The sequence below is a fragment of the Schistocerca piceifrons genome, chromosome 1 (assembly GCF_021461385.2).
Source record: "Schistocerca piceifrons isolate TAMUIC-IGC-003096 chromosome 1, iqSchPice1.1, whole genome shotgun sequence".
In the NCBI taxonomy this organism is placed as follows: domain Eukaryota; kingdom Metazoa; phylum Arthropoda; class Insecta; order Orthoptera; family Acrididae; genus Schistocerca; species Schistocerca piceifrons.
Genome location: NC_060138.1, coordinates 513,518,088 through 513,530,414, shown reverse-complemented (window position 1 = coordinate 513,530,414; position 12,327 = coordinate 513,518,088). Strand labels below are relative to the sequence as shown.

General features: G+C 42.1%; 1 protein-coding gene across 2 annotated transcripts in view; it reads right to left on the bottom strand.

Annotated features, from left to right (window-relative positions):
• Positions 1-707: 707 nt before the first annotated feature.
• LOC124797560 (inter-alpha-trypsin inhibitor heavy chain H4-like) overlaps positions 708-12,327 on the bottom strand; it is a 127,425-nt gene continuing 115,805 nt past the window's right edge. For both annotated transcript variants that reach the window (XM_047260795.1, XM_047260796.1), the window contains 3 exons: positions 9,255-9,373; positions 2,474-2,610; positions 708-946 (listed from right to left, as the gene is read on the bottom strand). In XM_047260795.1, the coding sequence (XP_047116751.1) occupies positions 892-946; positions 2,474-2,610; positions 9,255-9,373 (311 nt within the window). In that variant the 3' untranslated portion in view covers positions 708-891. The remainder of the gene's footprint in view (positions 947-2,473; positions 2,611-9,254; positions 9,374-12,327) is intronic.

Sequence of the window (12,327 nt, the reverse complement as noted above, 5' to 3'; positions counted from 1 at the left end):
ATTGCAGGAAACTGCGCAGTTTTGACGTTGCTTGGAAACTACATTGCCCAATGAACGGTTATTGTGTTTATCGAAATATTGTTTCTGTCAGGCACCCTCTGTTAATGTTAAAATAAAGATTTGTGTAAATATCCACACTGGAATCTATAGTTAGTCCCTTTGGTGCAATCCATTAAAATTGAACTCATTTAAATAATCATACATCTTAAATGCGTACCCAGCTCACCGTTAACTTTCTGGGACGCGATAGCTTTTCAAAAGCAGGGGATTTCGCACATGTTACCTAGTGCATCTTGAATGAACTTCAGTTTTTCTACCTCGTAGCTTGTGTTAACTTCGATGAAGCCTTCTTGGATGTCTTTGGTAATTCTCACTGTGCATGTGAGACAGCGTAGAATTAGAAAGACCTGCTTAACTGTGGATGTGGAAAGTCCGTTACGTCTGAGATTTACTGTAATTTCTCGTAAATATTCCATTTATTTCTGTAGTCTTCCCTGGTGGTGAAGGCCAACTTCTTCACTGGTAGACGAATGTCAACTGTCATAAGTTTATGCATTTGCGTCATGACCGTACCATGACTTTGTTTTACGTCGTCAGCAAACAGTGGCTTTGTGTCGTTATTGATGATGTTATAGTAAAGTGCTGCAGAGAAATGGCGTTATTCAGGGAAAGAAATCAGTATTATCAAAATAAAATGGAACTACCTCTCCATTGTGACATTATTTAATTTCTCTGAATAACCGGAAAAGAACAATACTTCACAAATTTTTCAACAAGCTTTGGCCTTTGCACGATCGTCAAAAATTCATATTTTGCTCTCCATAGCTGTGGAAGGCAATTTCTGGAGCAGACCTCTGCTTAGAGTAGCGGTCTCGACAGTCAGCGTGAGCCTCATTCAACGAGCGCTGTGGGCAATGCGTCGTTCGGACAGCAAACGCCGACATAGCTGGAACAGAAATACAAACGTTGTTCAAAAAAATAAGTGCACAATCCACTCGTTTACTAGAACAGAGAAGGTGTCTGAGTAGTTCTGACTCCCTCGCATCTCAGACTTTTCCAGTTCAGTAATTTCTCTAAAACCGATGACGGACGCGCAAGACTACTATATTAAGGAATATGTAAAAGTACTACAACACTCTAAAGAGTCATGGAATTGAAAGAAAACGCTGTCATACAAAATGAGCGGTTTCGTGTTGAGGCAGTTCGTATTCAGATCGCAGCACGGACAAGTAAAGACGTCATTGATAGACTGTTGCAGATTTTTTGTACAAATATCCTGCTGAAATCATGTCATTTTCCGCTAAGCCATACGTAACGTTAAAATGTCATACTTAATTGATATTTCACTGTACTTTCCGTCTGTAACAAAATGTTCATTTTGATATACAAAGCTCCTCAAATGACATGTTTATAAGAAGCTCATGTGACTGCGACCTGAGCAGCTAAAAGTCCAAAATACAGCCAGAAATCAGGCAACTACAATAGCAGCCTTGTGTCTATTGTACGGCTTCTTCCAAAGATTCGAATTTTTCATTTATTTACCCAGTGTATGAAACGAATTTGTCGCTTTATCAAAAGTTGTCATTAGTAACTGAAAGCGAGATACTCTTAATTTAAAACTTTTTATGGCCATGTACTCGGTTCCTCACTGGTTATAGCATGTTTTCAGTGAAATGAAGTGTTCATTTTCGAGACGATATTCAGATGTTTTTGATTATTTACTATTTGGGATAGCCGAAATACTGTAGAGAACGAATCAGGATACCCGGTTTAGCACACGATTAGGGATCATGTTGTCACTGTGATTTTAAATTATTCTAAAATATTTTCTTCTGAGAGCTCGCGTAAAATTAATTAATTTTTCTTCTGGACTTGACAGGAAATTGTTAAAATATGAACATAAAGTTATTTCACAATCTTTCGGGTGCGCATCAGGGACAGAAATGCTTCATCTTCCGATATTTTGGCTATTCAGCGCACAGCCATCAAGACGAGCTGGTGACTTAGAATTCTGAGTGTGCTAAAATTCTAAAACCATATCACACATCGATATACTGTAGAGTAAAATAATAAAGTTTCACATATAAGTCAGTTGGCAAAACAGCGTAAGTCTTAGATGAAACTTATGTGTTTGACATGAAAATGTAGGAAGCGTCGAGTTTGGAAATCGTCAGCGCTTACAAATTATGTGCTTGGTAATTATAATGGATGGCAGTTTAAGCTCGGAAACCGAAGACGAATAATTCGAGAGCGCAGACATGAAGTGATTGGTTTCCTTCAGTTATCGAGATCGAAGCCCTCGCCTCAGCTGAGAGACTCTCCGCCCACTGTATTTACACAGCTTCCTTATAAACAGCCTCAACCTTTTGTGATTCAGCAGACAACATCGCCAACCGAGACGAGGGTTTCTATTCTGCACAAGTAACGCGGCAACGTTTTTCGAAATAGCCATACACTGTAAGCAAGTACCGACCTGCCGTCGACCATACAGCGGTAGGGCAGGAAGTCATCCAGGCTGTCAGTGAAGTTGGGCAGCACGCAGTTGGCCAGGTGGCGGCACTGCCCGGAACCTCCACCAGGTGTCACACACTCCTCCAGCTGCGTCTCCGTCTGTGAAGGAAAGAAAAAGCCTTTCAGTTCTGAGATGTCTAGCAGACCTACTTCATAACTTAAAATCGCAGCACGCTACCCGAAAACGATATTCATGAAACAACAGTCTACCGCGAGGCTAAATGGAAACACTTAAGTCAAGCGGCCCACCAGAGACGCTGTCGCCAAACGCGTTCTTCGTTTAGTTCCACATGAATTTTCGCCCCAAGGGCCTGAATGGCTAATTTCAACGCTAATTAATTCGTGTAAATGGTGCAACGTATGTAATTTTTTCTTAGCAATTATTTCTGAGCACAATCTGCGCTGCGACGCCCTTATAAGCGTATGTGTGTGTGTGTGTGTGTGTGTTTGTGTGTGTGTGCGTGCGTGTGCGTGCGTGTGTGTGTGTGAGTGTATCTAGTGTGGGGGCTTGGTGTGTCCACATGCACGAAGAGATGATCTGTGCAAAACCACGAGAAAGAGTGGTTGATGAACCATGAGCTCATATATATGTTCCCATGGTACGTGAACCAATCTTTATCGTCGTCTTGCACAGATCATCTCTTCCTGCATGTGGACACACCCACGCTGATATATATACAAGCCCATGTTACATGAACCACCGTTTTTAGTGTTCTTGCTTAGATCATCTCTTTCTGCATGTGGACACATCCCTCCCCCCAACACACTACACACACGCATTTGTGTGTTCATGTATGCTATGCATGGTGGCATACTCGAGGGAGGGAAAACCACTCCCACAACATGGCAATGCGTTATAAAATACAGCATCACTAAGAAGAAAGTAGAAAAATCATGGACAAAATATTGAAGAGGAAGGTTTAAAGAACGAAAAGGACAAATCAGCTGTGATGAAGACACACCAATACGTAACCCAAAATGACGATACTGACCTCTTCCAGATGAGTAGCAGGAGTGAAATGAACACCCTACCTTTTCAGAGCTAAACGTTTATATAGCATAAAATGTATTTATAATGAATTGGATGCAGTGAGTTCAGTACAAAGTACCCCTTCAGAACAATGATGTGCACTAATTCAAATTAATTTATTGTTTTAGACAACTTTGCTTCCTGTGTGAGTCGCAACTTACTGTGGAGCGGCGCAACAGAGCAGAGCTGGGCTACGCGCCGGGAAGCTGTCGCAGAGCTGTTCCTTGCCCCCGTATATACCAGGAGTAGAAGTATGAAACCAGAATTTGGTTGCGATAATTACATGTCCATTGTTTGAAACTGATAAACAGTATTTTATTGAAAATAATCTCCATTGCCATTTATAAATTTCTCCCACCTCTCCGGGAGGCTATGAATGCCACCCCAAAGAAACGGTTCCTCTTTTGAAGCGAACCAGTCAGCGAGCCATTTTCTTACATTTTCATGCGAATTCAAGCGCTGTTCAGCAAGAGGCTGTCCCAGTGATGCAAATAGATGTAATCGGACGGAATCAAGTCTGGAGAATAAGCCACCTGACCTAATATTTCCCAACGGACAGCTCGATCGTTTCCCTGAGCCGTTTTGCTGTGTGTGAGCATGGAGCCGCATGACTTTGGTTGCCTTTTCCCATATTCCGGTAGTTTTTCAAGTAATGCGTGATTTAAATCGATCATTTCCTGTTGGTAGCGATAGGTGTTAACGGTTTCACCAGGTTTAGAAGCTCGTAGTAGATGACACCTTCCTGATCCCACCAAACACAGAGCATTGTCTTCATTCCAAAGTGATTTGGTCTTGCAGTGGATGTCGATAGCTTGCCTTCATTCACCCATGCTTTCCGACGCTTAGGATCCATTTTTCATCAGCTGCCACAATTTTATTTCGTATCTGGTGAGCAGCATTTCACAAGTTACGAGATTAAATGTGAAGTTTTTCTCCACAAAGTCATGACTTCAAACGAAACTCGAGTACAGCATTATGAACCCTAAACAAAATGTCCCAGAAATCCAGACACAACGAGTGGGCTCAGAAAAGAAAAACCAAAAACACAGAGACTGTTTGGAAAAGTTGTGGCATAATTGTTTTTCTCGTGTAATTATCTCTTTGTTTGAAATGTCACTTGGACTTCTGTTTCAAAATTAAGAGTTGAATCCAAGAGGGCAGCTTCCGATACTCTTACAGGTCTTCCCCCTCTCCCATCTCATGTTCCTTTACATTAAATTTCTGATTATCCACCTGTTTTGATTTTAAAAGCATGCTAACACACATATGGACCATCCTGTTTATTTTACTTCTGCTGCTCACAAGCGTTAATCAGAATCAGCAGCAGAGTGGAAACAACTATCGCAGATGTAACATCTAATACGTCTTCCTTCGCTTTTTAGCGCTTACTAGCGAAACCAAGCTAAAAGTGAAGGGAATAAAGAATAAAGAGTGTTGCATACACCTAGAACGAAAGTGATGAAAATAATATTTAATATGCTGTCAGTGCATAATTAACTGACGAATGATGACATAACACACATTGAGAAACAAACTGAGGCGCACGAAAGAGGCAAAATGCAGATAGATGCCGAAACGTACCGAATTTCGATGATTTATTTTTGTTATGGACAAAAAAACATAACACATAAAAATTCATCAATTCTAAGAAAAAATAAAAAATAAAAAAAATAAAACGATGTACCATGAACGAATTATCTGAATGAGACGGAAATCGGTAGATGTGGTGAACATATACAGACAAGCAAATAATTACAGTTTCAGAAAAATTGAATGATTTATTCAAGAGGAAGAGCTTCACAAATTGACCAAGTCAGTAACGTGTTGATCCACTTATGGCCCATATACAAGCAGTTATTCGGCTTGGCATTGATTGATAGACTCGTTGGATGTCGTCCTGTGGGATATCGTGCCAAATTCTGCGCAACTGGCGCGTTGTATCGTGAAAATCCCTAGTTGGTTGGAGGGCCCTGTCCACAATGCTCTAAACATTCTCAATTGGATGAGAGATCCAGCGACCTTGCTGGCGATGGCAGGTTTTGGCAAGCAAGAAGACAAGCAGTAGAGGCTCTCGCCGTGTGCAGGCAGTCTTTATCTTGCCGAAATGTAACCTCAGGATGACTTGACATGAAAGCCAACAAAACGGGACGTAGAAGATCGCTGACGAACACTGTGCTGTAAGAGTACCTTGGATGACGTGCAGAAGGTACCTGCTACAAAAAGAAATGGCACCCCAGACCACCACACCTGGTTGTCGGGCCGAATGGCTGGCGACAGTCAATCTGGTGTCCCACCAACGCTGAGGGCGTCTCCAAACGCGTCTTCGCTGATTATCGGGGCTCAGTGAGAAGCGGGACTCATCACTGAACATAATTCTGCTCCAGCCGATGAGACTGCAGGCCTAATGTGCCCAACACCAGTGCAAATGGGCTTGTTGGTGTACAGAGGTTAGTGGTAGTCAGAACTGGGGGCACCGTAAACTCAGCCCTCGTTCTGCAAAACCGCCTATTATTGTCCTTATGGTCACTGAAACACCAGTTGCACGTCGGATCGATGATAATGATGAATCCAAAGTCTGAATTCCTCTCTGGCGATTGTTCCGACCTTCAAGTTCTGTCGTCTCTCTGGGTCGACCGCTTCCTTCTTCACACTGTGTTCGGCAGTGGTTCACCCTTACCTGCCAACGTCGTCGACGAGTGGTATTGGGCCTATTCAAATGTCTAGCGGTTCGCCAGTTACTCCAACCGGCTTCTCTGAGCCCAACTACATGTCCTCTCTCAAATGCTGACGTCTGCGCATATTGTTCACGCGTATGTCTGTGAGGCATACGAGTAGTTATTGTCCAACTGAGTACGCGGGATGAAAGTTGCCAAGACTTTATGCCCTGGCATTGACATGTTCCCTGTTTACTGTCCTTTCCAGCTGCAAGGTGAAAATGCACTGCACAGATTCATCCATCGGCCGCCAAAGTTTAAAATTTTACTTTTTCTGCCGATACCTTGATGAATATTAATTTGTGACTAATCTGAATAAGCCCTTCGTAGCGCGACTTTTTTGTGCTGGGGCGTAAAACGAAAAAGGAAACAAAGTTTTATTTTCATTAGCGGCTCGGATACGTAAATAAACACCATGCCCTTGTCTGCAGTGAGAGGTTTTCTGGGGAAAGTGCTCGGACACGTTTTGTCCGTTTCCATTAGTCCCTGAGTAGTATGAGTCACTGCAAAAACAACTTTGTCAGTCGCAAACGGACACACTGCTCTTAACATATCTGAAGTAATCGCTTTACACGTAGTAGTCAGTCGCTCCCTCATGTGTTCCGTACTTGTTGGGACTCCGTTGTGGGTCACATGCCTTACATGGTCCCTGTGGAAGAAGCCTAATGCCGTCAGTTCAGGCGATCGTGCTATCGGTTTGGAAACAAGCGGTCTGATTGGGGTAATCGCCTCGCAATAATGGAATACCACCTTTCCACTATGCATGCTATTGAGGTTAGCAAACTGCTGCTCGATCAAAGTTTACAGCATTTCGAAACATTCTGCTATCACCAACCTCAGCTTCCCAGCAAAAGGCTGGCACCGCCTACATATCTGGGAATGAGGTGGGATTAGATTCAAGGAGAAGAAAGACTCAGCCTTATGAAACCAAGAATGATGTTATAATGTGAAATAAAATTTAAAATTAGCCAAAACAAAAGTACGTCAATAAAATCCTTCTGGGCGTGCGTCCGCGTCCTGAGTGGTAGGACCACCAAGTTTTGAACTGCTTCTGCATGCAGTCCTCCTGCAAAAGCAGCCGTACTCTCTGCAGTTTTATATAACGCGGCCACACACCGCGAACAGTCTTACTCAAACAGACTCCGGTTGTGAAAGCTTACGCTCATAAAATAGAGGAAGTATTTTAAAAAGTTCTCATCTTTGCACATTTTTGAAATAAAAATCTGCTGTCGGGTAACTTCAATACCGTGTCCCTCTAACCCGTGCATTGTAACATACTCTTATCTCGTTTGGTGATCAAGACACTGCTTAAGGCTGTTCGACTGTTCGACGGCAGCCCTCTGGAGGTCATTCAGTGTCTGAGGAAGGCCCCTATGGCTATGCACTATTATTTTCAACTGGCCCAAAGCACGGTCAGTCAATTTGCCTGGGCCGCGCGGAGTGGCTCTGAGCACTATGCGACTTAACTTCTGAGGTCATTAGTCGCCTAGAACTTAGAACTAACTAAACCTAACTAACCTAAGGACATTACACACTTCCATGCCCGAGGCAGAATTCGAACCTGCGGCCGTAGGAGCGGAGTGGCCACGTGGTTTGAGGCGTCATGTCACGGACTGCGCGGCATCTCCCGCCGGAGATTCGAGTCCTCCCTCGGGCATGGGTGTATGTGTCGTTCTTAGCATAAGTTAGTTAAAGTAGTGTGTAAGACTAGGGACCGATGACCTCAGCAGTTTGGTCCTTTAGGAATTCACACACACACACACACACACACACACACACACACACACACACAACTTGCCTGGAGAAGTGCGACTGTGCATGCTCGCCTGGGCACTCTTCTACCACGATAATCTGACGTCAGACAAACCCTGCATTCGTCGGCGAAGAGAACCCTATGCACTGACTGAGATTCCATTCCAGGTGTTCCCTTGACGTGTTCTTGGAACTTCGGCATTAGGGCGTTCTTACTGTTGTTTGTAATGGACTCCTAGAGGCCGTAATGACCGAGTTGAGCCACTTACGTTCGGTTTTGGTCTTCATGGCCCTCCCAGTTGTCTCCAATCAGGCATCGCGCATTTCTGCCGCAACCTACTGACAACCCAAAACGTTTGAGTTATCAGCATGTTCTGTCGACTACACCCAACCACACGAAGGGACAGTCACCAAAAAACGCATTCTCTAGTTCACGTTTGGAGACACAGAGCTTTACTCACCTGCACTGAGAAAGCAAATTTACTTTCTGTTTCATTTCACACGTGGCTGTACTTAGCATCTTCGTGTGATCAAAAGAGTATTGAGGGCCAAGCTCTCGTTAAACAATGAACAAAGTACTAAATACGCAAGTTACGAGGTTAGTACGAAGCTTTTCAGGGCAGCTTACTTATTTGCAACGGTGTAACAGCTAAAAAAAAATTTCTGCAGACTAGATAGTGAAGTACAATTTAGTAGAGTACGGCCAAGATCTAAGAAACTCTGTTTGACGGAATTCCCTAACTTGTGGAACCTACCGTCACGCTTCAAATGAACACACTAAGTTTCCCCTGTGAACTGATTCTGAAAGGCAACCCTCCACATTGTGTCTTCACATTATATGCTTATCTTCATTTAACAGAAAATGTATTCAGGGTGGCGTCCGTTGGCCTCATCAACACAGATTAGTGGTGCGTACGGCAGAGGCAGAAATCTGTAAACGTAGACGTTGTAAAAACTATGAAACACATGATGTTTTTGGGTAAGAAATAAAAAGTGTGAGAAACTCTCCGGAAATTTACAGTTCTAACTCGTCGTCATATGTCCCTCAGAAAGAAAACACTTCATATTTCACCCTCTCCGTGGAAAGTTAGGTTCTCTGCTCCAGATATTATACAGCTATCTTCTGCAAGTGATGCTTTTGGACATCTACAGAAACAAACTGCTTTGATTACTGTTAATCTACCATCACATAATTAAAAAAAATACGTGACCATATCAGTACTGTCTAGTTTGAACTACTTTCTTACCTTGTTGAGGGCCAATTCGTAGGTCTCTGCCGTACCATTCACTTCGAGTGTAACGTGTGAGGAGTTGGAGATACCGCCTAGCCAGGTGATCTCGGATATGTGCAGCGCCTGCGGTTGTCCTGTAAAGCGTTCAACAGCAATGATCTTTCATGTGTAATAAGCGACAGAATAAATAAAGCCACAACTCTGTTTCTGTTTTAAGCTCTACGTATGATTAACAAGTAGCAACAAAATTCTGTCATGTCACGCTAATGTACAGAATGAGATGCCTAAATTGCTCATGTAATACTGACTTTCACGCAGTACCCACACTTGTAATCTGCCACCTAAGACGGCAGTGACTGCGGGCTCATCAGACAAAAGATCAACACCTCTCTTGAGCTTCATTAATAACCGTGATAAAGGCCTCAACATAATAATTTATTTTTGTGGGGGTCCACAGTCTCGACGTGATATGAAAATGACAACATCGTCGAAGTAGGCTCTACTTAAAAAGAAAATTACAGTCTACTTGGATCATGTTTTCATTCTCAAAGCCTCAATTTTAATTTTTTGAAATGGATCTACACTTCTTTTGCTGACAGAATAGCAGATATCGATGAGACAGATTCAGAGATAACTTTTTTTGTAGATCTGAGAAGAAATTACGGAGTAATAATACGTGGAACACAGTGATTTTCGTTCTCCTGCTGCTACCATTGAATGGCCGGCCATCCGGAGGTTTACGCTTCTCGCCATGGAAACTTGCGGCGTTGAGGCATAGGTATGTGATATTACGGTACTATCGAAGGAAACGTGTGGCCGATACCCGAGATGAGTCGTCACGTAAATACATCAAGAACTGCCGTCGAGTATGCAGAACAGTTCCCATCCAAAAGCTGGAAGTTTGTCCCACCTCCGCTGAAACAACGAAAAGCCTTCGCGAGAATAGAAGTTTTTCCCCCAGAAAACGTACCGGTATACGAAGGAAGACGGCCATCAACGAACCTGCAGAAGTAACTGTTCTTTCAGTTGCTACAGTTAATCCCTATGTTACTTCTTGTCAAATACATAGTGACTGGTAACAACCAAAGAAGAGTTCAGCGTATTCTTCATAGACAAAAATATAAACGTTTCTACGTTTCTCTACATAAAGTGCTACATGACAGCGATTTACAACATCACTTTGAATGCTGTCAGTAGATTCTTTAGCAAGACAATAAATTTTCTGCTGTTAGTATGCTTAAAGATGAGGCCACTTCGACAATTCACTGGATTATATGTGAGAGATTCCTCCTCTTCTGCGCAACGGTTGGTGTACACGTGCTTTGTCATGTGTTTAACCGACTGTGGAGCGCGAATGTGTGGTGTAATATAATCGGACAGGTGGTGATTAGTCATTCCATTAATGCTACACTGAAAGGGGAAAAGTACACACAATTGTTGACAAATACGGTACCCTTGTTACTAGAAAATATGCCCTTGGGACCTAGTCAGATGTTGTGGTTCCCTCGTGATGGATGTCCTGTTCGTAACTTTTCAGTAGCAGTACGTGCATTAATAAGCCATCAATTGCTAAACTGGCGGGTAGGAAGAGGCAGTCTTATTCAGAGACACTCGGGACGGTCGCGTGAACGAAGCCGTTAGATTTCTTCCTCTGCGGTGTATCTTGAGCCCTTCTGCACAAAAAAATCCCTAAATTCAATTATTTTTACTCCGTGATTTCTTATTAGCTCAGTGAAACTTCGATGTCACTGAATTACTGTCACCGAGATCTACTATTCCGGCGCAAAAAAAAGAACATAGTTACGTTAAAGGAAAACAAAGTGGTGCCTTCTCAGTTATTAATAAAGTTGCGAGAACGCATTGCTATTTGTTTTGTGAGTCCCTGGCCACTGTTCGTCCATGTGTAAACTACACTGAAAGGAGAAAAGTACACACATTTCTTGACAAATACGGTACCTTTGTTATTAGAAAATATGCCCTTGGGACCCTTTTGCAAAGAAATCTGAAGTGAAAAAGTTCGTCGTCTCACTCTGTTTACTGTCACATGAACGGATGACGTCCTCATCAGACACAAATTTTGTCCTTTTGCAGGTGATGCAAGTGCAGGTGTAAATAATCACAGGCCCACTTACGGAGGCACCAAACAAAATGCTACTAACCGTTAGAAAACAGTTTAAGGAAAGAGGATTTTCCATGAATTTGCTAAGATTAACCACAAACAGCTCAGTAACTACCAAACAGCTACAACCTAAAACCAGTACGGTATTTGTTCGTAGAATGAAATAAAAAAAACATGATGATTACAACCTCAAATAGATAACTCGCCTCACGCTTAATTAAGTGAATTATTTAAGCTGCATTTGGAATAAGCATGACTACAGCTACAGATTATTTAATGAAAAAATAATTTATTCTGAATTATTTTTTGGTAAAATTCAGTGTACAGAGAGAGAATTATCTGAAAAAAGAGGGGTTTTAGAAGAGTTAAATTGATGCTGGTTCTACACAGAGAGTTGTAAAGTACTGTTTTTTGACAACTACTTCGTGGTACGTACAGTAATTAAACGCTTTTTATACAAATGTTTCTCTTTTCTGTAAATGAGTGAAGTAGGTGGGTGACTTCGATTTAACCGTAGAGCACTGCATTGGGGAAAATGTTGCATTGCTACTAAACCGTCGTCAAGTTTACTACTCCGTATTTCATTCAAACGAGATCATAATTTGTAGGCCACGCATTAGTTATTACAGTTAATAGATTTATTATTATTATTATGATTGGTACGTTAAATACCAAAATAAATACAAAATATCCCGTTTTATACTCTATTGCAATCGTATATTTTACGAGGGTTTAGTAACCCAGGGTTCTTGGTGAGAAATATTGGGAATATACTATTTATCTATGATTAAAATTGTTGGTGCATCGATTGTACGGGATTTCAGGACTTGCCTCTGAACAGTGATTTCGAAATATAGAATCACGGATTATGAATGAAGAATTATTAAGGATTTCACAACTTCTCTGCTCACGGAAGTTTCCGATAAGCACAAAAGATCTGCGCTAATAGGTTGATTTTACCGTTCAGCG